At 49.1% G+C, this 27,697-nt stretch overlaps 1 protein-coding gene across 2 annotated transcripts; it reads left to right on the forward strand.

Annotated features, from left to right (window-relative positions):
• The first annotated feature begins 4,173 nt into the window (after nt 1–4,173).
• On the forward strand, nt 4,174–27,331 carry GFAP (glial fibrillary acidic protein). Of its 2 annotated transcripts, XM_081884239.1 has the most exons (9): nt 4,466–5,570; nt 11,126–11,186; nt 11,485–11,580; nt 12,929–13,090; nt 14,570–14,695; nt 17,163–17,383; nt 19,690–19,733; nt 22,610–22,695; nt 26,904–27,331. In XM_081884239.1, the coding sequence occupies exons 1-9, from the start codon at nt 5,068–5,070 to the stop codon at nt 26,943–26,945; spliced, it is 1,341 nt and encodes a 446-aa protein (XP_081740365.1). In that variant the 5' UTR covers nt 4,466–5,067; the 3' UTR covers nt 26,946–27,331. The 2 variants fall into 2 exon arrangements, with proteins under 2 accessions (XP_081740366.1, XP_081740365.1); XM_081884240.1 differs by lacking the exon at nt 22,610–22,695 and having other exon boundaries at nt 4,174–5,570.
• Nucleotides 27,332–27,697: the final 366 nt, after the last annotated feature.

A 27,697-nucleotide genomic window follows, 5' to 3' on the forward strand; every position in this document is an offset into this window, starting at 1 on the left:
AATCAGTACCGCCCCTGCACCAGTTTAAGAGGCTTGTGCTGGACCACCTCTTCCTCTCCTTCCTTTTCCGCAGGGTCTTTCTGCCCCCCTGGGTTCCCTCCCGCCGGGACTCCCCAGAGGCTGAATCCTCTGACGCCTGTTCCCCCCTCCTTCACGCTTTGGGACCAGGCTCCTCCCCAGGGCTTCCCTCACTTCCGCGCGCCTCCACATTTGAACTTGGCGCGCGTACGTTGCTTCTGACCTTCCTCTCGACCGCTACACTGCTCCCGGTGCTACTCTCCGCCCCTTCCGGCAGGACGTCTTGCCCCGATCTCCTTCCCCTCTCTGCTTCCTGTTCTGCTCCCTCTGACACACTGGTAACTCCACCCCCTTCACTCCGTTCCGGCGGAGAAGCCGGCCCCGATCTCCAACTCCCACTGGGGGTTCTCCCTTCGCTCCCCTGCTCCTGACTGCTTCCCCCTTTGGCTCCCCTTGGCCTGACCAGGGGGGCTTCCTTTTGGGAATCCTCCGACTCACTGAACAGACTCATGGACGACCTTTGGTCATTGTCATCCTCTTCCTCGTCGTTCTGGGATTCTTCCCCCTCGCTCACTGTCTCCTCCCTCATCTGCTCTTCTCTCCCTGAACCCCTGACACCACCCCACCCGCTTGGCTGCACCCATGCCCTTGCACAATTACCGTATTTTCCGCTCCATAAGATGCAGCTGACCATAAGATGCACCTAGTTTTTAGAAGAGGAAAACAAGAATTAAAAAAATATTCTGAACGAAACAGTGGATGTATGGTTTTTGTGGTTCATGCTGCAGCCACAGACATGATATGTGATTTGACGGTGAGTTTGGGGTAGCCCAATGCAAAAATCCTGAGGATCCATGTGGATCTTTGCTTTGCGCCATTGCAGCCCCACACAACAGTGGGTGCATGATTTTTTTGCTGCAGGCTGTAGCCATGGGCATGCTATGTGATCTGATCATGAATTTGGGGTGACCCAATGCAAAAATCCCAAAGATCCATGGGCTTTTACCTCCCCCCTCCCAGGCAGCCTCCTTTATCTCTAGCGTCCCTTATCTCCCTCCCAATCGCTTGCCGATCAGCTGCTACCTTTCAACATCCCCTTCCCACTTGTTTGCCTTAGTGTCTTTTCCTTAGCTGGAGCAGTTTTTTGCTCCTCCTTTTCTTCTAATTTCTCTCCTCATTGCTTGTTTTAGTATTCCTGTGTCCTCTGCTTGCAACTTCGCTGTCTTTACCTCCCCCCTCCCAGGCAGCCTCCTTTATCTCTAGTGTCCCTTATCTCCCTCTGATGTCTTGCCAACAGCTGCTTAGCAGCTTTGTTTCAACACACACTTCCCTCTTTCTAAAAAGAAAAAGAAAAAAAGAGTATGATCTGCTTTTCGCCCCTGGGCAATTCGGCTCCAGGGACCACACATTTGCTCCATAAGACACGCAGACATTTCCCCTTACTTTTTAGGAGGAAAAAAGTGTGTCTTGTGGAGCAAAAAATACGGTAAATGTTTTTGGCCACAGAGGCTGGAGGTTTCCAGGAATTAGGAGGGGAATTCTTGACAAAAGAGAGTCGTGTTTTGTTGCTCTACTTTGCCCATCAGAGCCTTAAAGAGTTCTGTCAGCTTAGAAGCAAAGACTGATACTCAGCTCTGAGGCACAACATCAGACTGTCCTACATCTTGGGTGCAGATAATTGAGGGGGGGGGGAGATGCTTTAACCACTCCACTCTGCAGCCCGCTCTGAGCCAGGAATCTAGGAGTCTGCTTTAACCACCCTCTGCCCTTCCTCCTAATCTCCATCTACACACAAATCTCAAAAGTTCAAAATTCTCCTTTCTGAGCTGGGAACCTGACACAGGGAACTTTGGTTCTTCAAATAACTAGTTAGGATGTCATTTGTCCCAAGCGTCACCTGATTTCTGTGAGGCAGGCAGTGCCTCTGAACATGTGCAGAGTGCTCTTTGGCAACCAGGCCCTTGCACCTTTGGGCTTAGCATGGAGGGCAGCTAAGTGAAGGGGTGCAGCTTTCAGGCAAGTGTTAGCTGCTCTGCTCCCCTCTGTTTTTAAAACTATTTAAACCCATCATCTCTGCCCCTCCTTTCCCCAATCTCTCCTCCAGCCTTGTCTCCTCTAAACAGCCCTACATGCGTTTCCTGCTGACGCGTCAAGCTGAAAAGAAACCCAGAAGTTTGCGGGAAAGAGTTTTTGGAATTTGCTGTCTTTAAAGAACCACTGGAGTGGAAAGCCAGTCAGGGGCTTTGAAGAGACATTTAATTGAAATCTTTCTTAATTAGCGTCTCAGCTGCCTGACTCAACCTGCCTCTGAGATGAATCAAAGATCTGTCATTTGGGCGCTTTTGGTAAGAACAGGCAACAGATTACTGGGGGAAAGGCAGCTGTGCGCTATGCTTCATGTCTCAAAAGATGCTGAAACACCAAGTGGAAGATAATACTTTCTGCCATGGAAGCCCTTTCCATCCAGGCACTTTGAAAGCTAGCTGCAGAAAGTTACTCAGTGGGAAAGACACTCTGCACAAGCACAGGGGCATCCTTATATATTTTTTTACCTTTCCCTTGAGCATATGTAGAGTGCCTTTTCTTTTTTCCAGTTTTCTTTTTCTTACATTTTCAAAAAAAATTCACATATACACTCCAATACATAATAATTTTTTTTCTTTTGCTTTGTCAACTTCCTACCCCGTTCTCCATGGTGTTTTTTATTTCTGCCCCTTGCTGCACCCTATCCTCTCTCTCTTGTACCATAGTAACAATATGGTCATCTCTAATTCCTTCTGCTGTTCATAGTTCACATCCTGCTGGCGAATTCATCATACTACAGTATTTCTTTAAATAGTACGAAAAAGGCTTCCATTCTTCTTTAACCCAAACAATCATCATTGGGTTCTCTTATTTTAGCTGCCAATTCTGCATAATCCATCGCTTTATTTATCCATTCTTCTTTGCTAGTAGCTACTTCTTCCTTGCCAACAAAGGTCCGTATAGTAAAAGCTATGGTTTTCCCAGTAGTGATGTATGGAAGTGAGAGCTGGACCATAAAGAAGGCTGATCGCCAAAGAATTGTTGCATTTGAATTATGGTGCTGGAGGAGACTCTTGAGAGTCCCATGGACTGCAAGAAGATCAAACCTCTCCATTCTGAAGGAAATCAGCCCTGAGTGCTCACTGGAAGGACAGATCCTGAAGCTGAGGCTCCAATACTTTGGCCACCTCATGAGAAGAGAAGACTCCCTGGAAAAGACCCTGATGTTGGGAAAGATGGAGGGCACAAGGAGAAGGGGACGGCAGAGGACGAGATGGTTGGACAGTGTTCTCGAAGCTACCAGCATGAGTTTGACCAAACTGCAGGAGGCAGTGGAAGACAGGAGTGCATGGCGTGCTCTGGTCCATGGGGTCACGAAGAGTCGGACACGACTAAACGACTAAACAACAACAACTTGCTTCCATTTTTGTGCATAGAGAATTCTGGCTGCTGTCGTTACAAAAATGAACAGCTGAATCATCTTTTTTTGGAACTTCTGTCCCTGTAGCTACTAAGAGAATAGCTTCAAGTTTTGGGGAGGGTATTTTCACTTTTTTATCTCATCATATATCATTTTTCCTAATTCCCTCGCTTTTTTACAAGTCCACCACATCAGAGTGCCTTTTCTTGACCACTGAGTAACCACTGCTTACACTATTATATCTGGGATCGGGAGATTAAAGGTCTATATCAAGAGATATGGCTCTCAGGCAGAGTTGATTCCAAATACAGCACTTCTCTTGATGCGCGCTTGGTGTACAGCATATCACCTAATCTCCCTGTGAACAAATAAGAATGAATGTTGAATAAACAGGTTCTTTTGCTTTTTCCTAGAACCTCAATGTCTACCAGGTACAGCCAAGTGCGAAATAGTGGCTTAGAAAGAGGAGTGTGGATATACTTAGAATTAAGGAAGAACGCACCCCTGACTACATCTTAGAACAGGTATTTGTTTTGAGTTTTTGAGCTCACATTCTATTCCATATAAAAATCCATGCCCCTTGCTTTGTTTCAGCAGCCTAATTTGGTGAATCATTTTTATTGATTTTCCCAATTTTCCCAAATCAGCCACAAATTAAGACAAATTTAATTCAACTTTTCCAAAATTTGCTTTCCCGCACTCTGTTCTTGGTGTGTCCAAAGTTTCCTCTTGTTTCTGCTTTATTTTCTTAGTTGTTTCTAGTTCACATTCCATTCCTTGCAGTTAACCTTATAGTACAATAGTTTTTGCATTTCTAAAAACTTATTTATCCTTAACCGTCAGCCAATTCCTGCACATACAATATTTCAACATTTGCAATATCGACAAGTTGCTATTGTGAAACAACTGGGAATCATGAGCGCTTTATGAGCTACCACAAATCTCCCGAAATCCTGGATCTACCGTCTGCCAGGCACTGGTGTACAGAATTTATATCACTGGCAGACTTGAGGCCTGGGAGCCTCTCTAGATCTAAGCATTTTGTGTAAAACGCCTGGTTGTTTTGGTCATACAGAACAGCATGCAAAGAAGTGACATTTGTTGTGTGAACGAGCTCTCTGGACAAAAGTAGGTTTTGCATTTTCATGAACCGCTTTGGCAATCTGGTTTCGCTGCTGTGTTTTTGTCACGCTCTTGCCTGTGATTCTGGGGCAAATGAGATGTTTCTTTTTCCATCTTTAGCAATCTCACGGCTGCCTGCCGTGTGTTATCATGTCACTGCTGTTGTAGGGAGATCGTGGCCATCATAGGTGGGCAAGCACTCTGACCTCGTAGCTCGTCCAGGAGCATTTGCTCTCTTCTCCCATCAATAACGCTCAAAGCTTCTGCCCAATGGCTTTCTTTTGTTGCTTTGCCAGGGCACAGGGCACTTGGCATGGAAGATGTGAGATGTTAAGGCCTGGCGTGAACCCCATTCCCCCTCCTTCCTCCAGCTTTTCACACGCATATGCTCTGGCGATGGCTAACCCTCTTGTATAAAACCCCTTGCAGCGCACAGAAAGAAATCTGTCTGAGTTTGCAGAGCCTGGAGGAGAAGCCTGACCATGGAAGGGCAACGGCTCTCATCCTACGGAAGGCGTTTCGGCGCGCAGACTTCCTCCATCCACCACGCCTTGAGGTTCTCGCCAGGGCGCAGGTACCTGTCTTCAGGTGCCGGCACTCGGCTCTCCGTCACCAAGCTGAAGACCTCCAGCCTCAGCTTCCGTGCCGGCCCCAAGTTCTCCCCGGACAAGGTGGATTTTTCCCTGGCTGATGCCCTCAACACCGAATTCAAGGAGACCCGCACCAACGAGAAGGTGGAGATGATGGAGCTGAACGACCGCTTTGCCAGCTACATAGAGAAGGTCCGGTTCCTGGAGCAGCAGAACAAAGTCCTGGTGGCCGAGCTCAACCAAATCCGAGACAAGGAGCCCACCAAGTTGGCCGAAATCTACCAGGAGGAGGTGAGGGAGCTCCGCCACCAGGTTGACCAGCTCACCAACTCCAAGGCCCGTCTGGAGATCGAGAGAGACAACCTGCTGGAGGACCTCAACAATCTCCGGCAAAAGTAAGGAACCTCCAGGGTCTCTTTTCAAGCTTTGACTGGGCTGGGTGGGGTAAAAGGTAAAGGGACCCCTGACCATTAGGTCCAGTCATTGCCAATTCTGGGCTTGCAGCACTCATCTTGCTTTATTGGCCAAGGGAACCGGCGTACAGCTTCTGGGTCATGTGGCCAGCATGACTAAGCCGCTTCTGGCGAACCAGGGCAGCACATGGAAACGCCGTTTACCTTCCCGCCAGAACGGTACCTATTTATCTACTTGCACTTTGACGTGCTTTCGAACTGCTAGGTTGGCAGGAGCAGGGACCAAGCAATGGGAGCTCACCCCGTCGTGGGGATTCGAACCGCCGACCTTCTGATCAGCAAGTCCTAGGCTCTGTGGTTTAACCCACAGTGCCAGGGCTGGGTGGGGAAGCACCTGCAAATAGGGAATGAGGCAAGGAAGCAATATGCAGAGGGTTGGGGAATTGAGGATTTGGAGGAGATATGTGAGGTACATCCACATCATGCATTTTAAACACATGGGAACAGGGAATTTATCCCTCACAGAGCTACAGTTCCCAGCACACTTCACAAATTCCAGTTCCCAGGATTCTTGGGGGGACGGCATGTCCTTTTAAACGCATGGTGTGGGTGGGTCCTTTGTGAATGGGCTTTGCACACTCAAGGTCTTACTGGCTGCCTTGTTTGGCTTTGGAATGGGATTTTTTTCCCAGCAGGTCGTATTGGCAAATGAGTTTTGGGAGGGGTACATTGGCCTTCCTTTGTGGCACGTGGCTAGGCTTGGTTGCTTGACCCATCTGGAGCAGGGAGTGTCAGATTGTGCATCTGGGGATTCCCTGGGGTTCCTCAGATGATTATTAGGAGTTTTCCATGAAAAGACTGGTCATGGGAAATGAGCTTCCCTTGGTGACAGCTTGTGGTCTTCCCTTCCAAGCCAGAGCTGCAGGGGAGTGGCATATAATCTATAGCACACTCTCTACTAACAGAAAAATATAATGAGGCCCAAGCATAGGAGCCAACGCCTAGGTGCCAAGGTCCCTTCGTCTTCACCCAGTAAAATATTTGGGGTGGCAGGGTCTTCCCAAAGTCGATGGGCATTGCCATTCAATTGGTGTGTGTGCTCTGCATCTTGTGATTGATTATGTGGGGTGGGGCTTACCTGGGGTCCCCAATATTTCATTCAAGTTGGCTCCCTTGGGCCCAAGAGGAACGTGGAAAGTTTCCATAAAGGCAGGAAGCCTGAAAACTGCTAAACTATTGTTATTTCTTCTATGAGCATTTGCTAGTGATCTGCCAGCTCTTTGACTGCAGACTAGGTTAGCTTCGAGGGCTAGCTCTCTTGGAAGCACTAGCCACCGTGTAGTAGGCTCGGGTCGGGCCTGGGCTTGGCCACATGTCCTTGCCCTTCTGGTGCTCTCCTACCTCTCCTCCTCAGCGGTGGCACCGGCAGTGGCGCAGCAAGGGCGGGGCTCCCCTCTTTTTTCTCCTTCATCTCTCTATTCCTTCTCCTTCTCTCCTCCTCCCTGCGTTGGCTCCGGGGCTTTCCTGGCCCCAGAGCACCTCTGGGCAGTCAGCTGGGTGACTGGGCACTCTCGCTCCTGGCTCAATTTGGGTCATGGGAGGGGGGGTCAGCGGTTCCCCCAGTTGACGTGCCAGGCGTCCCCAGTTCCCCCTCAGCAGTGGCAGCAGCAGTCTTAGCAGCCCAGTGCCAGCCTGGTAGCGCTGTTGGCTCTGGCTGGCTTCAGGAGCTGCTCACTGGCGTGGTGTCCGCCATTTTGCCTCACTGGAAGTCCCTATATGGCGTGTCTTGTGCCGTTGAACCAATCATGCAACATTCATTCCCTACTAATAAATCTACAACACTTAAAATATAAATCTGGGGACATTAAATGAAATCCGGGGATGGATTTTTTCCGGGGACAGATTTGTTAATCCGGGAACTGTCCCCAGGAAACGGGGCATTTCTGGTAACCATACCACAGAGGGTCTGGAACGCCTGGAATGCCACTGCTAATGTGATGGCAAAAATGACCACAAACACAAATATTTTTTTAAATGACCTCAGAGGAGCAGTGCTGGCTGGTGCCTGTTGAGGCTGGTAGGGCGGAAGGCAGGGAGCCCAACAGTAGGTGGTGCTAGAAAGCCAATGACATGCAGAGCCAACTAATCCAAGTTTTGTCCCCATCCTCTTCCCTGCTGAGTTCTGCAAGGGCAAAACTAGACAGAGGAGGAGGAAGCAGATATCCAGAGCCACCCTCTGGACTGGATGTAAACACAAAGGCAGGTGGTCTTCCAGGAATCAGGATGGAGGTTGATGGGGCAGTGCCCCATTTGCCATAATGGAGCAGCCTCTACAGTGGAGGAGCTGGGGGCAGCAACAGCGCCAGGTGCCTCTAACAGCGTAATGTTTTGTGCTAGCGTCTGGTCCTGGGAGGGTGGTTCATCCCAACCGCTGTTGGCCATGGGATTGGATAGACCAGAGTTATAGAATTGGAAGAGATCACCTACTAGTCCAATCCCCTGCTTAGTGGATGATTGACAACGCAGCATCCCTGACTGATGCCTGTGCAACCTCCCCTTAAGACTGCAGCCCAGGAGAGCCCTTCCTAATCTCTTATTCTTTAGAGCAAGTGTAGAGACCTCCAGAAGTTGCTGAACTACATCATTCCTGGCCATGTTTGCTGGGGCTGATGGAGGTTGAACCTCAGCAACATTGGGAGGCGTTCCCACACCGAGTGCTTTTTTCCCCTGGAGGAACTCAAAGTTACCCAATACCAACACCTCTTTTTTCTAGCAGAGAAGCTGGTTAAATGTGTGGCACTTACTGTAGCAACTTCATGGCAAGGTTGCCAGCTTGGCTCTGCGACCGTGGGTGCCATTCAGTGTGCATGGCCCTGGCACTGAAATTTGTGGGTGCCCAGTCCCTTCATGGGGAATTTTGTGGGTGCTCAGGCACCCAAGGCCCCAGGGAGTTGGCACCTATGCTTCCCGGTAAGTACTGTCACCTTTTCCCCCGGAAGAAAAGCACTGCCAACATCTGCTTTAGAAGAACCCCCCAAGAGGAACAGCTACCAATGTGAGAGAATCTGAGTTCAGCAACAAGGAGGCACAGATCCATCCATTTTGGGTGGACAGTGAGACATGCGGCCACCATTTTGATCAAATGCGATCCCTGCGAACTCTCATTCAAGGTTGAAAATTAGGGGTTTGCTGTGTGATGGGATAACACAGAGACAATTTTAAAAAGCAGGTAAGGCAGGAGTTGCAGGCAAGCTAGTCACTGGTCTGGTTGCCTTTGGTAAGAAATCAACTCTATACAGTGGTACCTCGGGTTACATACACTTCAGGTTACATACGCTTCATCTTACAGACTCCACTAACCCAGAAATAGTGCTTCAGGTTAAGAACTTTGCTTCAGGATGAGAACAGAAATCGTGCTCTGGCAGTGCGGAAGTAGGAGGAGGTCCCATTAGCTAAAGTGGTGCTTCAGGTTAAGAACAGTTTCAGGTTAAGTACGGACCTCTGGAATGAATTAAGTACTTAACCCAAGGCACCATTGTACAATTAACAGGAAAGGTTTCCAAAAGTTGCATATTTTATTGATTGAGGCCACAAGTGAGTAACACAAAGATGTGGGCCAATAAATATGGTTATGGGTTAGTACAGTGTTTATGGACTTAACTGCAGGTGGAACATCTAATAGCTCCTGGGAAGATGGAGAGATGAATTCTTCCTTGCAGCATAGGAAGGATCAAGTAACATCACCTCTTGCTTAGCATCTAAGCTACGGACCTGTGGCATAGCCAGCCCCAAACCTTTCCCACCAATATCCTCTCTCCATTTAATAGCACTAAAGCACTCAGGTGTAGAGCTGGCAACCAGCCCTAGTGTTCCAATAACAGCGCAGGCCCAGGGTAGCCAACATGGAGACTTCTAGATTTTGTTGGACTCCAGCTACTATGAGCTCCAGCTGGTACAGTGTATTCCTAACAAGATCAGCAAATAAAACTGCCAATATCATAATACTGTTGTGCAAATCGATCATGTGGTTGTGTTGCCACGCCTTAAAAAGGAGATTGTAGATTTTACATAGTTTGGAGAACGTGGATAGAGAGTTCTCCTCCGTTGCTCATGACGCTAGATCCCAGGGTCATCCGATGAACTGGATGTTAGAAGATTCAGGAGGGACTGAAGGAAATGCCTTTCCACACAGTGGCGGTCACCAACTTGGAAGGTTTTAAATGGGGGTACAGACAAATTCATGGAGGATAAGGCTTTTGGCAGCTACTAGCAATGGCTACTCTTTGTCACTGCTGTCAGAGACAGTATGTGCCTCTGAATACCAGTTTCTGGGAATCGGAAATAGGGAGATGTCAGGGACTGGACTGAAGAGGAGGAGGAATGGTGGAGATCGCCCACCCCCTTCTCCCGTAGCTGCCACAGAAGAGAGAGGCAGTATTGAATTACAGCAGAACTGTGAAGGAGATAAGAGCTCAAAGACAGGTGAACAGCAGCGTTATGAGGTGTTAGGAGAAGGATGGGGCAGAGCAGCCAGTTGACATGTCATCAGAGGCGTCTTACCCATAGAGGCTAGTGGCGCGGGGAGCCAGGGCGCCAAATTCTGGAGGGCACCAGGAAAGAGGTGGAGGCTGGACGTGGCGCCTAACGGCATCAGCTCGCCACCCTCGCCCACTTCCGCCACGCCACACTGAAGCATGGCACGAAGCAGCCAGCTGAGCCGGGAGCCACCGCGTCCAGCCTCTGCCTCTTCCCGCCAGAGGAGCTGCCCTCCAGCCGCTGCCCACCTCCTCCAGCCCTGCAAAGCTGGGCTAAAAAAGGTCAGCAACGCTGGGAAACGGGGGGGGGGGGGCGTGCCGGAGGGATCTTTGCACCACAGCACCAGATATGCTTAAGACAGCCCTGCATGTCATTAGACAGCATAGATGATCCATCGTCCCCTACAACACAGCGTTCGTTAAGAGCGCAAGAGCAACGGACGCAGAGACATTTGACCACCAGGGGCCACCGTAGGGCCAGATGGTGTTGCTAGAGAGGAAAGTTGGAGGGGCTCAGAGTGAACAACTCCATCATGGAAGAATGATTGGATTCTTTGTCTTCTACTGTGATCACTGAATAAATTATAAGCAAGAGCTTTCTTGTTTCCTCCCTGCTTCTTGAAACCATCGGAGGAGGGAGAGAATTCCTCAAGCCTGACAGGAGAGTGCTGTTGCACACCTGCTGGTTGGCTCCCCAAGGGCGGTTGGCCCCCACGAGGACAGAATGTTGGCCCTTTAATCTGATCCTGCAGAACTCTGTTCTTATGCTAATATTATCCCTTCTTTTGTTGTTGTATTTTGTTGTATTAATTGCATGCAAAGCCTGAAGGGTTTGAAAACTTGCAAATAAACAGTGCAGAATTAGAAAAGGTCTGAGGGCCTCATGGAGGCTTTGACCTTGACATGTTTTTTTTCTCTTGGTTTCAGCCCCTTGCAGAAGGGAACCGATAATTCAGCATAGCTTCCTGATTTCCCCATCTCTCTCTCTCTCTCTCATTTAAGGTTACAGGACGAGATTAATCAGCGCCTTGAAGCTGAGAACAATTTGTCTTCCTACCGACAGGTGAGGCGGAAAAAATGACGAATACCATCCCGGAACTATGGGCAGAGAATGCAAGATGGGCTTGTAGCTTGTAACTGATCTGAAATAGTTTCCTCCTTGCTACATCATGTGCATGCATGTATGGGTCTCATGGAAGGGCTGTAGTTGGGCCATCTGCAGCACATGCCAGGGCAACCCTCTTTTACTTTATTTTTAAGAGAGAGAGAGAGCATGCAAGAGGTCCCGTTTTCCTCCCTATACATGACGTTAAGGGCCAAAACAGATAAAATGTCCCTCATTCTCCCCTCTCAATTCTTAGGATGTTGATGATGCTGCGTTGGCCAGAATAGACCTGGAACGTAAAATTGAATCACTTCAAGAGGAGATCAACTTCCTAAAGAAGATCCACGAGGAGGTATGGAGTACAGGGCCACAAAGCTGAAGCTCCTCCATCTTGAAAGGCAGTTGGGGTAACAGGCCGGATTGAAGGCCCAGATCCACAGTGTGGCTTGTGCTCTGTTTTCCCTTTAATGCCTGCCAAAAAAACCAACAACAACCAGCGAGAGGGAGAGAGACATACTGAAAACTGGTTATTCGGTCCCATTGCTGGGAAAGCCAACCGACTCTTCATCTGGCTCAGAGGCTCTGGGTTCTAACTGCATTTTTGTGAGGCTCGTTTTTAATGGCGTTTCTTGATTTAATTGTATGTTAACAGGACTGCATTTCACTTTATGGGCCATTCAGGTTGAAATGCAGCTTGCAAATTTTAACACAAGCAAGCAAACAAACCTAGACCTTTGATCCTGGAGATGTTATATTTCCCATGTATTCCTAAAGGTGTCCAGGTTTCCTAATATGGCACATCTTCCCTCCACACACAAAGGAGGCAAAAATATGTCCACTCGATCTAAACAATGAGCAAGGAGTGTCCAGCACTGCTTAGAATTCTAAGAAGCCAGCAGCAACCTTCACTGACCATCAGTGCAGCCTTCAAAGGCTCACTCCACCATCTTGATTCAAAATGGCATCCAACAGTATCCTAACATAGACAAAATCCTGCTCCCTGATCTCAGGAACCATTGTGCCAAAGTTATTTAGCTTGTCCGAAGGGATCACTGCAGTCTTGCCATTTTGTTTCAAAATAGTGCGCAGTGGTATCCAAAGAGTTTAGCAGCTGACCTCCTTCTGCCCCCCTCGGCAATGAATAGACCACACACTGATAAGTAAGTTTAAAATTGATTTACTTACAGTTTCTAGGTCTCAGTCATGCATTGTCTTATGCAGCAATAATAGATAACACAGACAACATATTCTTGGGTAGAAATACAGAAAAGTAGCTTCAGACATGTGTCTGGGAGCTATCATAAGGCACATCCTGTCTCCATGACTTGCATCTTGAAGAAGAGAGTGAGGAAAGGAAGAGAAGAAACACATCACCTCCAGAGCTTTCCCGACAAAAACCCACTCTTTAAAGCTGAATCGAAGCAAATGCCTATTCAGTGTTTCTGCAGATTACCATTTGCTCCGATTCAGCTTTAAAGAGCAGTTTTTCACAGGCAAATCTCTGGGTCAAGGAAAAGGGCATTTGGACATGGACCTCAGACCGTGCCTGGAAAGCACAGAGGAAAGGTAGGTGTGGATAAGTCCTACATTTGTGAATTTGCCCTGATCTGTTCCCCAAAGTCTTAATTGGTCCAGTTTTTGGGAAACCCTGCCCTGTGTATGGTGTTTCTGGAGTCATGACTCTTCTGTCCCCTTCTCAGGAGCTTCGGGAGCTGCAGGAGCAGCTGCAGCAGCAACAGGTCCACATCGAGATGGACATGGCCAAGCCGGACTTGACATCTGCCTTGCGCGAGATCCGCATCCAGTACGAGTCCATGGCCTCAAACAACATGCATGAGACTGAGGAATGGTACAAGTCTAAGGTATGGGACCAGGGTGGAGGCCAGCCCAAGGGAAAGTGAAAGACCAAGGATTCCCACAGCTTTGACTAGCATTCCAGTTGAATGGGGCTGCCACTCAGATTGCCCATTCCAGACGAACAGGGCCTTGCAACGTTGAGATGCTTTGGAAGGTGGCAGTAAGGGATGGTGTGGATGAGACTTCTGGTTGCATGCATGGCTAGTGACAATTTTCAGTGCTTGAAGCACAGGATGCATGTGTCACTCTGGTCTTTTTCTTCACTATTCAGTATAAATCATGTGCATTTTTTAAATTTAATGACATTTCTAGCCCATACCAGCAATGGTTGCTCCAAACACCTGTGATAACAGGTGCCTTTTCTCCGAGATACTTCCCGTTTTGAGTTCCCTTTGGGTGCTTCCATTTGTTGGAGAAACCATAGACTTCCTTGCCTGAAAATTTAAGCACAATTGCCCTGTCAGGAAGGGAGGTGAAGGGTTTGAAGGTCACAGTGGTGATCAGGTATAAGCTCTGGCGACACAACCTTTTCAACCAGGGGTTGATAAACCCCAGCTTGGGGACCTAATCCAGCCCCTCTCAAAGGAAAAAGAAGAAAAAAGTCTTCCCCTCAAGATCTTACTGATCTTGGCAGCAGCAGCAAAATGGGGGGGGGCATTAAAGTAGATAACAGTCAGTATCAATAAACAGTTTACAAATAAAGTTGGGCTATTGGTCAGAAGCAGTAATTTAGATGTAATCAGTACTATTTTTCTTAAAAAAGAGGTGCCAGAACTGAGCACAAACACCTCCCTTGTTCTCTTAGAGTGGCATTTGCGCCCACTTGAGAGGTGCCGGAACTGAGTTCAGTGGTGGAGCAATCCGATTGGGCACCTGGGGCAGCGCATGCCCTGCACCCAGGGGCGGGGCCAGCAGCTCGTGCAGGTGGAGCCATCCATCCACGGGGGCGGGGCCAGCCACCCTTTGGGTGGGGCAAGCCAGAGCAGGACACTCCATGGGGCCTCCAAGAAGTTTGCCTGCCTCCTCCCACTCAGCCACCCTACTGCTGAGTGGGAGGCGGCGGGCGGACCGTCTGGGGCAGCGCAGAGCCTGCAGGCACCCAGGCCATCGCGTTGCTCCCAGGCCTTGAGTGCCACCCGGCATTTTGTCACCCCCCTCAGTGGTGACACTTGAGGCGGCCCACACCCACCACACACCCCTTCCTCCACGCCTGAGTTCCAGCAATTCTGGCTGGAAAAAAGGCCCTGGATACAGTATTGGGGTGGGAGTAGCACACTTATGTGGACCCGAACTGCCCTTTCCCTGGTCATGTGATTGATCATGGATGAGCAGAGAGGGGGGCAATAACAGCCCGCCCACCCCCATAGCTGATCTGCCCAGATCAGCTGTGGAGAGAGGGTTGTGTTCTGGTGTGAGTGCCCAATGCGAGTGAATGTGTTCTTTGAGCCACGGAACAGAACGTTAATCTGACTTCCGCCTGGTAGTTTGCAGACCTGACCGATGCAGCGGCACGAAACATCGAGGCCCTGCGTCTCGCCAAGCAAGAAGCCAACGAGTACCGCCGGCAGCTGCAGTCCCTCAACTGTGACCTGGAGTCCCTGAGGGGATCGGTAGGTGGAGCTGATGCGGAAATTTGGAGAAGGGAGTTTAAGATTGGGGAAATGAGAAATGGAGAGAAACCGGAATCATCCAGTTCATCCATCTCTGGTTCCCGGCTAAGCCCAATGGAGAGGGCCTCACCTCTCCCTCTGCCGCAGTCAAATGGAATTGGCCAACAATGGAGGTAGTTCTGGGAGGCGAGGCGACAAATGGCAGCTGCTCCCAGCTGAGCCAGTGGAGGAGGCCTGGCTCTCTCACCTCACTGTCTGAGGCAACCAGTTGGAATGGATAAGCTTTCCCTCCCCCCCCCCACCGCCCCACATGACTGGCGTTCCTTCCTGCCCACAGAAACCACCCCATGAAAATTCATCAGCATTTTGCTGCAAATTTCTCATAAGGTACACCTTTTTAGATGCTAATAGGATATTCCCCCCAATACCTCCCTTTTTGCACAGCTATTCTCCCTAATTGGGACACGGGTGGCGCTGTGGGTTAAACCACAGAGCCTAGGACTTGCCGATCAGAAGGTTGGCAGTTCAAATCCCCATGACAGGGTGAGCTCCCGTTGCTCAGTCCCTGCTCCTGCCAACCTAGCAGTTCGAAAGCACAAAGTGCAAGTAGATAAATAGGTACTGCTCCAGCAGGAAGGTAAATGGCGTTTCCATGCGCTGCTTTGGTTTGCCAGAAGCGGCTTAATCATGCTGGCCACATGACCCGGAAGCTGTACGCCAGCTCCCTCGGCCAGTAAAGCGAGATGAGCGCCGCAACCCCAGAGTCGGTCATGACTGGACCTGATGGTCAGGGGTCCCTTTACCCTTTACCTTTTCCTTCTCCCTAATATAATGCAATTTGGTATATTATTTTCATTCACATATGCATCTGTACACACACTTTGTTCTTACATTATTTTTGCCTGTGTTGGTTGGAGAACGGTGTTGCAAAATTCAGATAGTTTTGGGTTTTTTTTTTTCATTTCGATATGCATTTTGTTTTGAAAAATCACAATTTGGGTAAGTTTGCCTCTAAGTGCAAATTGAATCAAATGTCTCCCCAATCCCTAACTGGGGCAAGCTGCTATTGGGTATTCCTCTTCCAGCATTGTCTCCTAAGTAGAAAACGATTGTTCCACCTAGTAATGCCATTATGCAATAATATGAAAGGGTTGGCTTGTTCCTGAGGGTGCCTTCTCTTCCTTCCCTGTAGTAATAACAACAACAACAACAACAATTTATTTATACCCCTCCCATCTGGCTGGGTTTCGCCAGCCACTCTGGGCAGCTCCCAACAGAATAATAATAATAATAATAATAATAATAATAATAATAGCGATAAAACATCAAACATAAAAAATTTCCCTATACAGGGCTGCCTTCAGATGTCTTCAAAAAGTCAGGTAGTTGTTTATTTCCATGACATCTGATGGGAGGGCATTCCACAGGGCAGGCGCCACTACCAAGAAGGCCCTCTGCCTGGTTCCCTGCAACCTCACTTCTCGCAGTGAGGGAACCGCCAGAAGGCCCTCGGCGCTGGACCTCAGTGACCTGGGTGAATGATGGGGGTGGAGACGCTCCTTCAGGCATACTGGGCCGAGGCCGTTTAGGGCTTTAAAGGTCAGCACCAACACTTTGAATTGTGCTCGGAAATGTACTGGCAGCCAGTGTGAGTCTTTCAGGACCGGTGTTACATGGTCTTGGCGGCCACTCCCAGTCACCAGGTTAGCTGCCCCATTCGGGATTAGTTGTAGTTTCCGGAACAATTTCAAAGGTAGCCCCACATAGAGCGCTGTTCCTCATTGCTTATGCCTCTTTGGCTTGTGAGCCATTATTGGTCAACTGCGAACTGTCTTGAGTGCTTTGGCAGAAAGGCAGGATCTAAATGTAGTTCATAAGGGAAATGAGCAAAAGGTCTATGTTCCCAGAATGTATGTCACTTTCAGCCTCCAAGCTGGGTCCAACATGGATGTTGCTGACGTGGCTTATGGCATGGGCAATAACCTCCCCACATCAGCTGTGGGCTCAGGATGTCCCTTCCCCTTTGCAGGTTAGTAACAGGGAACGCAGGTGGCACTGTGGGTTAAACCACAGAGCCTAGGACTTGCCGATCAGAAGGTCGGCAGTTCGAATCCCCGCAACGGGGTGAGCTCCCGTTGCTTGGTCCCTGCTCCTGCCAACCTAGCAGTTTGAAAGCCCGTCAAAGTACAAGTAGATAAATAGGTACCGCTCCAGCGGGAAGGTAAACGGCGTTTCCGTGCGCTGCTCTGGTTCGCCAGAAGCGGCTTAGTCATGCTGGCCACATGACCCGGAAGCTGTCTGCGGACAAACGCCGGCTCCCTCGGCCTATAGAGCGAGATGAGCGCGCAACCCAAGAGTCGTCCGCGACTGGACCTAATAGTCAGGGTTCCCTTTACCTTTACCTTTTTTTAACAGACCACTTGTTTTGTTGCATTCGCCGGTGATGCTTCCCTTGTCCTCATTACAGAACGAATCTCTGGAGAGGCAGCTGAGGGAGATGGAAGACCGCTATGCCCTCGACACTGCCGCCTACCAGGACACAGTGATTCGGCTGGAGGAAGACACCCGCAGCCTCAAGGAGGAAATGGCTCGTCACCTCCAGGAATATCAGGACCTCCTCAATGTCAAACTGGCTTTAGATATTGAGATTGCCACCTACCGCAAACTCCTGGAGGGGGAGGAAAGCAGGTAGTGCCTAGAAACTCCCATAGCCATAGTGTTGTGACATACCGTATTTTTCGCCCTATAGGGCGCACCGGCCCATAGGGCGCACCTAGTTTTTTGGGGGGAATAAAGGGGAAAAAAATATTTCCCCCCCAGGCGTGGGGCTGGGGCGGGGGAAACCCGAGCTTTCCCCGACCCCAGCCCCCAGAACAGGCTGCTATCCGCAAGCCTGGGGAGTCCGCGGGAACTCCCGAAGCCTGGGGTGTGCTGCGGAGTGCTCCCCGGGTTTCGGGCTGCGGGCTGCTGTCTGCAAGCCTTAGGAGCTCGGTGGGAACTCCCACTGAGCTCCCAAGGCTTGCGGATAGCTTCCTGAAGCCTGGAGAGCGAGAGGGGTCGGTGCACACCGACCCCTCTCGCTCTCCAGGCTCCAGCGAAAGCCTGCATTTGCCCCATAGGACGCACACACATTTCCCCTTCATTTTTGGAGGGGAAAAAGTGCATCCTATAGGGCGAAAAATACGGTATGTATTACATGGAATTGCTGGTGAGCCTGTCAGAGCAATACAAAGCTCCTTAAAAGCCCTGCGTGTTAGGCTTGTTCTACATATATGCAGCCAAATGATAGGGCTGAGTCTTGGCGGTGAAATGGACCGTACCACTTCAGACTACAGTTAGGGGGTCTCATTTTAAATGTGAGCAGTGTTAAATACACACAACTCCCCACAAGTAGGGTGGGAAAGTGGGCTGGGCTGTGAACACTTACAAATGGCAAGTCCCACCCATAATCTAAAGTGGTATAGTCGACTTATTGTCTTAGGAATCTTCCAGTTCATTCTGCTTCAAGGAGAGACCAGGCCTCCCTCTAAACTTGGATGGGTCTCATAAGGGTAATTAAAAAAAATGAGCCTCCAAGTCAGCTTGTTGCTAGTCAGACGACAAGGTGAGCTCCCGTTGCTCTGTCCCAATTTCTGCCAACCTAGCAGTTTGAAAGCACACCAGTGCAAGTAGATAAATAGGTACTGCTGTGGTGGGAAGGTAAACGGTGTTTCCGTGCACTCTGGTTTCCGTCATGGTGTTCTGTTGTGCTAGAAGCGATTTAGTCATGCTGGCCACATGACCCAGAAAGCTGTCTGTGGACAAGTGCCGTCTCCCTCAGCTTGAAAGTGAGATGAGCATTGCAACCCCATAGTCACCTTTGACTGGACTTAACTGTCCAGGGGTCCCTTTACCTAGTCAGGCTCTCTGGTTTAATACTGGAAATATTGCCAAGTACTGTTGCTTTGAACCTGATCTTCCAGGGCACCAAGCATTCCTTGATCTAATGTGTCACTGTGTAGGTGCTGTATCCAGGATCCACTGTGCTAAAACCCTCCAGTAGACCTGGGGATGACTCATACCAAATAGCATTTGAATATGACCAAGTGATTCCTGTCAAACCTCTGTTTGGTGTTGTCCTTAAGTCAGAAAAAACTGTTCTTCTTTTCCACCTGAAGGCATTTTGGACTACTGCTCCCATCATCCATGACCATTGGCCAGGTCGGCTGTGGCTGATGGGAGTGGTAGTCCAAGACAAGCTGGGGAAGGGTGTTGTTTGCCATGTTACTTCTGCCAGATCAGCCATTTTGTGCGATTTGTGCTTCTCACCCGAGCTCCTTTGGCTCTGCTGCTTATCCAGTACAAAACCTGGAATTACCGTATTTTTCGCTCTATAAGATGCACCAGACCACAAGACGCACCTAGTTTTTGGAGGAGGAAAACAAGAAAAAAAATATTCTGAATCTCAGAAGCCAGAACAGCAAGAGGGATCGCTGCGCAGTGAAAGCAGCAATCCCTCTTGCTGTTCTGGCTTCTGGGATAGTTGCACAGCCTGCATTCGCTCCATAAGATGCACACACATTTCCCCTTACTTTTTAGGAGGGAAAAAGTGAGTCTTATAGAGCAAAAAATATGGTAATTAATTAAAGATGCAAGGTTGGGGAAGGATTGAATTAGGACGGATCAAGGGCAGCTCATCCTGATTCACCACAGGAGCAGGAAGGTGGTGCCCTGCACTCGTCACCAAAGCCACCCTCATCTGAGTTGTGCAGCAGCGCCCGCAAAGCAACAGCAGTGACGGCGGGTTCTGGTGAGATCTCTTGCAGGATCAAATGGAGCACATGAGATGTCTTCAGATTTTGGCAAGGTCTTGTGAGATCTCAGTGGCTATTGCTGCCTCCTCTTGCGATTCCACCGCCTGAGGCTGCGACCTTAGCCTGCCTCCTGGGTGGGCTGGCCCTGGGACTGTTTCGAAAACCCACTCTCTTTTCCTTTTCTTCCTTGTGTCTTTGCAGGATCACCATTCCAGTGCAGACCTTCTCCAACCTTCAGATCCGAGGTAAGGAACCCATTCTGTCATGAGGATGGCTGTTGCCATGTGACCACACACAAAGGAGGCAGCAACTGTAAGTGGGCTGTCCCGTGAATCCACTGGATGAAATAGCGGAAGAACATGGCCTCAGGAGAGTGAGGGAAGTTATCAGGGATGATTCACACACTGGCCGGCACTTCCTTGATCTCCTGCCCTCAGGCAGAAGATATAGAAGCATGATCAGTCGCACCAACAGGGTAAAGAATAGCTTCTATCCGTAGGCTGTTAGGCTGCTGCTGAATGAAAAGATAACAACAGGGCAACTGACTGTTTGGTGGGTGTGCGTCAGTAAACGAGGGGAATTAAGACTAAGAGAGCTGAGTGGGGGGTGCTTATGTAATCTCACTGTATACAAGTTGTAAAGGTAAAGGGACCCCTGACCATTAGGTCCAGTCGTGACTGACTCTGGGGTTGCGGCGCTCATCTCACTTTATTGGCCGAGGGAGCCGGCGTACAGCTTCCGGGTCCTGTGGCCAGCATGACTAAGCCACTTCTGGCGAATCAGAGCAGCACATGGAAACGCCGTTTACCTTCCCGCTGGAGCGCTCCCTATTTATCTACTTGCACTTTGATGTGCTTTCAAACTGCTAGGTTGGCAGGAGCAGGGACAGAGCAATGGGAGCTCACCCCGTCGCAGGGATTCGAACCGCCGACCTTCTGATCGGCAAGCCCTAGGCTCTGTGGTTTAACCCACAGCACCACAAGTGACAATAAAGTATTTCAATTTCAATTATAGTGTGAACCACTAAGTGTGGCAGGCTGTGTGGCAGCAGAGCAGGTGAGGCAGGTGGCGGCAGTGGCAGCAGGGCTTGGCAGCACTTTCTGTTTTGAAACAGGCAGCGAAATGGGATGTGCTGCCGCTGCACCTAATCTATTCCGAAGGTAGTAAGACCAATACGTATTAGAAAACTTCTATTGTCTTCTGCTTTGCCGATGCCTTTCTCCACCGACACCACCATAATCATATTTGTGCCTTTCTGGATCAATCCTAAAGGCCTTCATTGTTCTATTTCTGGCCTCAACGATGCCTTTTGGCAGGCTAGAAGCAGGATGAGGAAGGGGTTGCGAGTGGGTCGCGCAAGATGTGGGTCACGGGAGCTGCGAATATCAACAACAGGCACTCATTGGCAAGAGGAAGGAAAGGGGAGAGAGGTTGTATTCCAAGCCTCTGGCTCCTGTCTATTTTACTATTTATCTTTGAAAACCAGTGGCGCCATTGGGGGGACGACTTGGGGGGCAGAAGAGCTAGGATCCCACCCAATGGAATGAGCAGGAGGAACCCCAAACTCAGTAGGATTACCACATTTTGAGTATGGCACTACACATTGCCATCTAAAAGCTCCCCACCCCTGTAAGAACGTACAAGTTCAGAGTCTAAAATTATCCAACTGCACTGCAGAGAGAAGGCACTTTACCTTTCCTTTTTCAATACAGGAAGGGAGGGAGAGTAGGTTTCTAATCCTGGCACCCAATGAAATGCCGATATCTGTAAGGTGGGGCATGTGCAATCTAGGAGCGGCTGCAAAGAGGAGCTGAGCAGGAAAAGCTAACCGTTTCCCTATGCACTGCAGTTTTTCAACACCTCTTGTGTGTGCTGTAGGAGATACAGGCAAATGTAGCTGCTGCGTTGGGGACCCCTGGATTAAAACAGCTTCCTATATGCCAAAAAACCTTCCTAAAACTGAAGTCTTTGGAAATTAATTGGGATCCAATGAAGGCGTTTCCTACACTCCTGTCCTCCTGATATCCATCTCTCATCAGCAAGGCTTGTTTCAAGGCCATGGCTAATACCAGCTTTGAACTAGGAACTTCCCAGCTCACTCTTTGACTGATGTTCTGTGCCTCTTTACTTGTCTTGGTGAGCAAGTCCCATTGGGAACAATAGTAAAGCTAAAGGACCCCTGGATGGTTAAGTCCAGTCAAAGGTGACTATGGGGTTGTGGCACTCAACTTGCTTTCAGGCCGAGGGAGCCGGCGTTTGTTCACAGACAGCTTCCCAGGTCATGTGGCCAGCAGGACTAAACTGTTTCTGGCACAACGGGACACCGTGACAGAGACCAGAGAGCGTGGAAACGCCTTTACCTTCCTGCTGCAGTGGTACCTATTTATCTACTTGCACAGGCGTGCTTTTGAACTGCTAGGCTGGCAGAAGCTGGGACTGAGCAATGGGAGCTCACTCTGTTGCGGGGATTCAAACTGCCGACCTTCTGATCGGCAAGCCCAAGAGGCTCAGTGGTTTAGACCACAGCGCCACCCGTGTCCCTGTTTACAAATAGTACTTAACTCCAGTAAACATAACTAGAGGTGTGTTGTTAGACGCCACACCAGTTCTCTTCTGTGCCAGCTGGTACTAGATTTCATTTCATTGCACACCTCTGTTCCACTTTGATTTTTCTTTGTGATCACTTTGGTTGTTCTTGTTGCCATATGGTAGGCTGCTTGAAAAACCTCTGAAAGGAAAGCTCATTGAAGAGGAATTTATATGTGTCTTACTGAGATGTTTGTTGGTCAAGGTCAAGGTGCTACAATTTAGGATCACTTAGATCTAGCGATGGCTCCCTGCTACCTAGCAAGTTCTCTCTCTCCCCCCCCCCCTTGACTCTGGTTGCCCTTCACTGCAGCTGCATCAGAGTGCAGAAGGAGCTGAGTTGTAGCTCACTGTTCGATACCGTTCTCTCTCACACACATTCTCCCAGACCCATAGCATTTCCTTCTGTTTCCTTGTGGTCTCGCGGGCCAGCTCAAAGTCTATCACAGATGAACAGTGTGTGCCTTCTCCAGCTCACAATTCAGTAACTACCACACTATGACAATGACCAGGCTGTTCTTTCCCTCCTCACCAGAGACCAGCCTGGACACAAAGTCCGTTTCTGAGGCCCACCTGAAGAGGAGTATTGTGGTCAAAACAGTGGAGACAAGAGATGGAGAGGTAGGCAAAATCTACCCAGGCCTCTGGAGCCTTGGTTTTCTGATCACATGCTTGAAAGATCTAGCAATCCAACCCTTTCTTTCCAAACACCTGTAGAATCTATGGACATGCCTGTCCCACTCTTTTTATTTTTAATCCTCCAGGAAATAGATTCCTCAGTCTCCTTCGTTATCACGCTCTGTCGCTGAGCTGCTCATAGTTAGGAAATTCTTCCTAATATTCAAACCTCCTTCCTCTCTGTAGTTTTAATCTTGTCACTGGTGAGTGACTGTAGCCCTTTTAATCTTCCAATATCTCTTGGCTTCTTGGGACTACTGTATATATACCAGCCTCCTTCCACCTTTCCTGGTAGGATTTGTCTTCTAGAACCTCCGCCTATCATCTTGCAATGATTCCCTCTGCATCCTATTTCAATTTATCAGCATTTTCTTCTTTCACTGTGCTACCCAGGGCCCCAAATGAGTGCTCCCCGGCACTGAGAAAAGCAGTGTTATTATATGTAACTTCTTACATCTTGGGTCTGATGTTTCTGTTTGGAGACAACCAACCAGCAATGGTCTTGGGCTTTTGAGCTGAAGCACCACATGACTGGCATGTGTTTGTTATCCATTGGAGACTACGCATTTCCCTCAGGCATACTAACCAGTTGTCCTTGTGCACAAACCGGGGTTCCTTCTTCCTATGTGTAACACTTGATATTTCTTGTTGGCATTCATCCCCTTGAGTTTCTCTGCCATTGCCTCCGGTTTATGATGTTGGAAACATGAGGGAGATTTATAACTTACAATCAGGCTTGTGGGCAGTAGAAAATAACTTTTCTTCCTTTCAGAATTGGTGTCGAGATGGATGGCTGGAACATGAGTCAAAATGGATGGGAGAATGAATTCTCTAACATGGTCACAGCAAGCTTTTCCAAGTTTGGGGTTTGGGGAATGGTTTGCCCATCAGCATAGAACTATGCATCTTGATGGACTGTATTTCAGTTCTTGTTCTAGTGTCAGTAAAAACAATAGCAAATAAAGTACCGTATTTTTTGCCCCATAGGACGCACCGGCCCATAGGACGCACCAAGTTTTTTGGGGGGGAAATAAAGGGGGGGAAATTATTTTTCCCCCAGGCACTTGTGGGGCTGGCAGCGGGCAGAAGCGCTCTTCAGACCAAGTCCGGGGACAGCAGGAAGACGCGCTGCGCCTCCCAGCTGTCCCCGGAGCTTGTGGGGCAGGCAGCGGGGAGAAGCGCTCTTCTCCCCACCACCCGCCTTCAGATCAGGTCCGGGGACAGCGGGAAGACGCGCTGCGCCTCCCAGCTGTCCCTGGAGCTTGCGGGGCTGGCGGCAGGGTCTCCCCGCTGCCAGCCTCCAAACAACTTCGGGAGACAGCAGGATAGCGGCATTCCGCCTCCCTCTGTCCCCCGACCTTGTGGGGCTGGCGCTAGGGATCTCCTGAAGCCTGGAGAGCGAGAGGGGTCGGTGCGCACCGACCCCTCTCGCTCTCCAGGCTTCAGCGAAAGCCTGCATTCGCCCCATAGGACGCACACACATTTCCCCTTCATTTTTGGAGGGGCAAAAGTGCGTCCTATAGGGCGAAAAATACGGTATTTAAAAAGAAAAGAAAAGAGGGAGCAGGCACTTGGGAATACTGTAAGTATTTAAAGTTCGGATGCTATAGAGACAGTGTGTGTCAGATGGCAGAATAAAGGCCTGCTTTTCTGCCTTGCCTGCTAGTGCCTACAAAAAAATTAGGCAGTGTTGGTCAGCAGGCAAAAGTTATACTGCAAGGATGAAGCTGTGCTCCTGACAAGACTTTATTCCCTCAGTGAGCACTCTGTTCAGCCTGAGATACTACATAGCTCAGATCAAAGGTCTTGCAAGCTGACTCCTGAGGAAATGCATAGTCTGGAGAATTGAACAGAGCAGAATAACAAACCTGGAAAGTATCGGGCCATAATTATAATTATTATTAATACTTATACCCCACCCATCTGGCTGGGTTTCCCCAGCCACTCTTGGTGGCTCCCAACAGAATATTAATAATAATAAAGCAATAAAACATCAAACATTAAAGCTTCCCCTAAAAAGGGCTGCCTTCAGATGTCTTCTAAAAGTCAGATAGTTGTTTATTTCCATGACATCTGATGGGAGGGCGTTCCACAGGGCAGGCGCCACCACCTAGAAGGCCCTCTGCCTGGTTCCCTGCAACTTCACTTCTTGCAGTAAGGGAACTGCCAGAAGGCCCTCAGAGGAGGCCCTCAGTGTCCGGGCTGAATGATGGGGGTGGAGACACTCCTTCAGGTATACTGGGCTGAGGCCATTTAGGGCTTTAAAGGTCAGCACCAACACTTTGGATTGTGCTCAATGTAGGTCTTTCAGGACCGGTGTTATATGGTCTTGGCGGCCGCTCCCAGTCACCAGTCTAGCTGCCGCATTCTGGATTAGTTGTCGTTTCCGGGTCACCTTCAAAGGCAGCCCCACATAGAGCGCATTGCAGTAGTCCATAGCTTCCCACTGTGCACAGAAGACATGTGTGTGGTGGGGTGTAAATAGTTATTTGGGATAATCCTGAATATTTACCTAGTTCTAAAGCGCTTCATGTATTGTTGCGTTGTGAACCACCCTGAGATCTATGGATATGGGGTGATGTACAAATTTAATAAATAAAATACAGCATCTTGTTATAATTCTCACAGTGGCCTTATAAAGGTAAGCCAGTACAGTGGTACCTTGGTTTACAAACTTAACCCGTTCTGGAAGTCTGTTCTTAAACCAAAGTGTTCTTAAACCAAGGCGTGCTTTCCCATAGCAGCGGGGGACTCAATTTACAAATGGAACACACTCAACATGTTCTGCTTCCAAGGCAAGGTTCACAAACCAAAACACCTACTTCTGGGTTTGCAGCATTCTTAATCCAAGTTGTTCATAAACTAAGCTGTTCTTAAACCAGGGTACCACTGTACTATTATCCCCATAATGTGGATGAGAGGCTTGGCTAACACAGCTTAGTGAACAGGTTTGTGGCAGATTCAAAGTGGAGACTTCCTGTTTCGTTGCTTTGTCTCTTGTGGCTGATAGCTACACCAGCCCTTTTGCTCCTTACTATGCGGGACGCGGGTGGCGCTGTGGGTAAAACCTCAGTGTCTAGGACTTGCCGATCGTAGGGTCGGTGGTTCGAATCCCCGCGGCGGGGTGATCTCCCGCCGTTCGGTCCCAGCTCCTGCCCACCTAGCAGTTCAAAAGCACCCCTAAGTGCAAGTAGATATATAGGGACCGCTTTATAGCGGGAAGGTATACGGTGTTTCCATGTGCTGCGCTGGTGCTGGCTCGCCAGATGCAGCTTTGTCACGCTGGCCACGTGACCCGGAAGTGTCTTCAGATAGCGCCGGCTCCCGACCTATAGAGCGATATGAGCTCGCAACCCTAGAGTCGGTCACGACTGGCCCGTACGGGCAGGGGTACCTTTACCTTTACCTTTATGCAGTTAAATATACATATAGCTGGACTGCTGCAAAGGCATGAAATTTGAGCTAGGCCCTCATTGTTTCCTTCTTTCTTCTTCCGCCAGGATGGGGGCTTAAATCTCCTCTCCTCCACTGGTACATTTTCCAGACCTGCCCTGCTGGTTTACTTCCATCCAGGAAAACAAACCATGACCTTTTAGGGTTAAATAGATGCAGCTAAAACATAAAAAAGAAAACTTGCTTTACATATCCTCCCACATTTATCCAATGAAAATAGGGATGTCCTATTTAATATTAATATTATTATTACTATTAATAATAATAATAATAATACCCCGCCCATCTGACTGGGTTGTCTCAGCCACTCTGGGCAGCTTCCAACATATATAAAAACATAATAAAACCTTAAACATTTAAAAAAAACACTTCCCCATGCAGGGTTGCCTTCAGATGTTTTCTAAATGTTGTAGAGTTACTTAGCTCCTTGGCTCGGTGGGTCACATAACTCCAATTTCAACTACGTGTCACCAGGATTGGCAATAATCTTGTGCATCAGCCATCAAGTTACTAGTTCTGTGCTGCCATTGATTTTTAGGGGACAGGTGGGAGTAAGCAATGGGAACCTGAAGCATTTAGAAGGGAACACACAAAGTTTCAAAATGAATAGGAGCTGTTTTGTGGCCGCTGAAAGCTAGGTTGCGACCCAAGCAGGGTGAATGACTTCCCTCCCATTCTTCTCCCCACTCTGCCTGCAGGTGATCAAGGAGTCAACCCAGGAGCACAAGGAAGTGGTGTGAAGCCAGCGGCCACGAAGTAAAAGCCACGCTAGCGAAGGGAGGGAGGAGACGCCTGTAGCTGTAGGACGCTAGGAGAAGCTTGCCTCCCTTTCTGACGCTTCAGGGCTATGGCCCCAAAACAGCTCCGCATGCCGAATATGCCGCTGCTGCGAGGGGTGGGAAACATTTGCAAATTTAACTATTGCTGAGAAAGTATAACCAGGTGCTGCCTCTTGGGCCTCAGTTGCCTGGTGCTTCAGGTGGGGTTTGCCCCCCGCTTTCTCGCATCTTGTATGCTTCCATTGAGGCACCGTTTTTAGACTGGGCTGTAGCTCTCCTAGATGTTATCCGCCTTGGGCTTAACACCAAAACTTGCTGCTTCTCAATAAACCTACTAATGAATAGGATCCGTGTTTACTGTTGATGCTGGGAGAGGGGTGTGTGTGAAAGAGAGGCCTAGAAGGGAGGTATTTCAAGGGGAACAATGGTAGGAAGTTAGCTTGTCTCCCCAGAAGTATAACACGTGTCCTTAAGAAACTGAAATATACTCAGAGTCGAGAGTGGATTTCATGCTCTTTATTCAGCTCATAGTGGTGAGGAGGAATGGAAGTTCCCCCAGAATGTCTGCTTTATATACATTATTTACACAATGGGCCCCATGTGATTGGCTAATTCCGGGATTCTCCTGTAGGCCAATCAGGTCGCAGATTCACTTCCACCTGGAGCTGGATTGGGTGGCTCCTGTGGACCAATTAGACTGCTGTATTCTGGAG

The sequence above is a fragment of the Podarcis melisellensis genome, assembly GCF_964234715.1.
Source record: "Podarcis melisellensis genome assembly, chromosome: 13".
Taxonomy (NCBI): Eukaryota; Metazoa; Chordata; class Lepidosauria; order Squamata; family Lacertidae; genus Podarcis; species Podarcis melisellensis.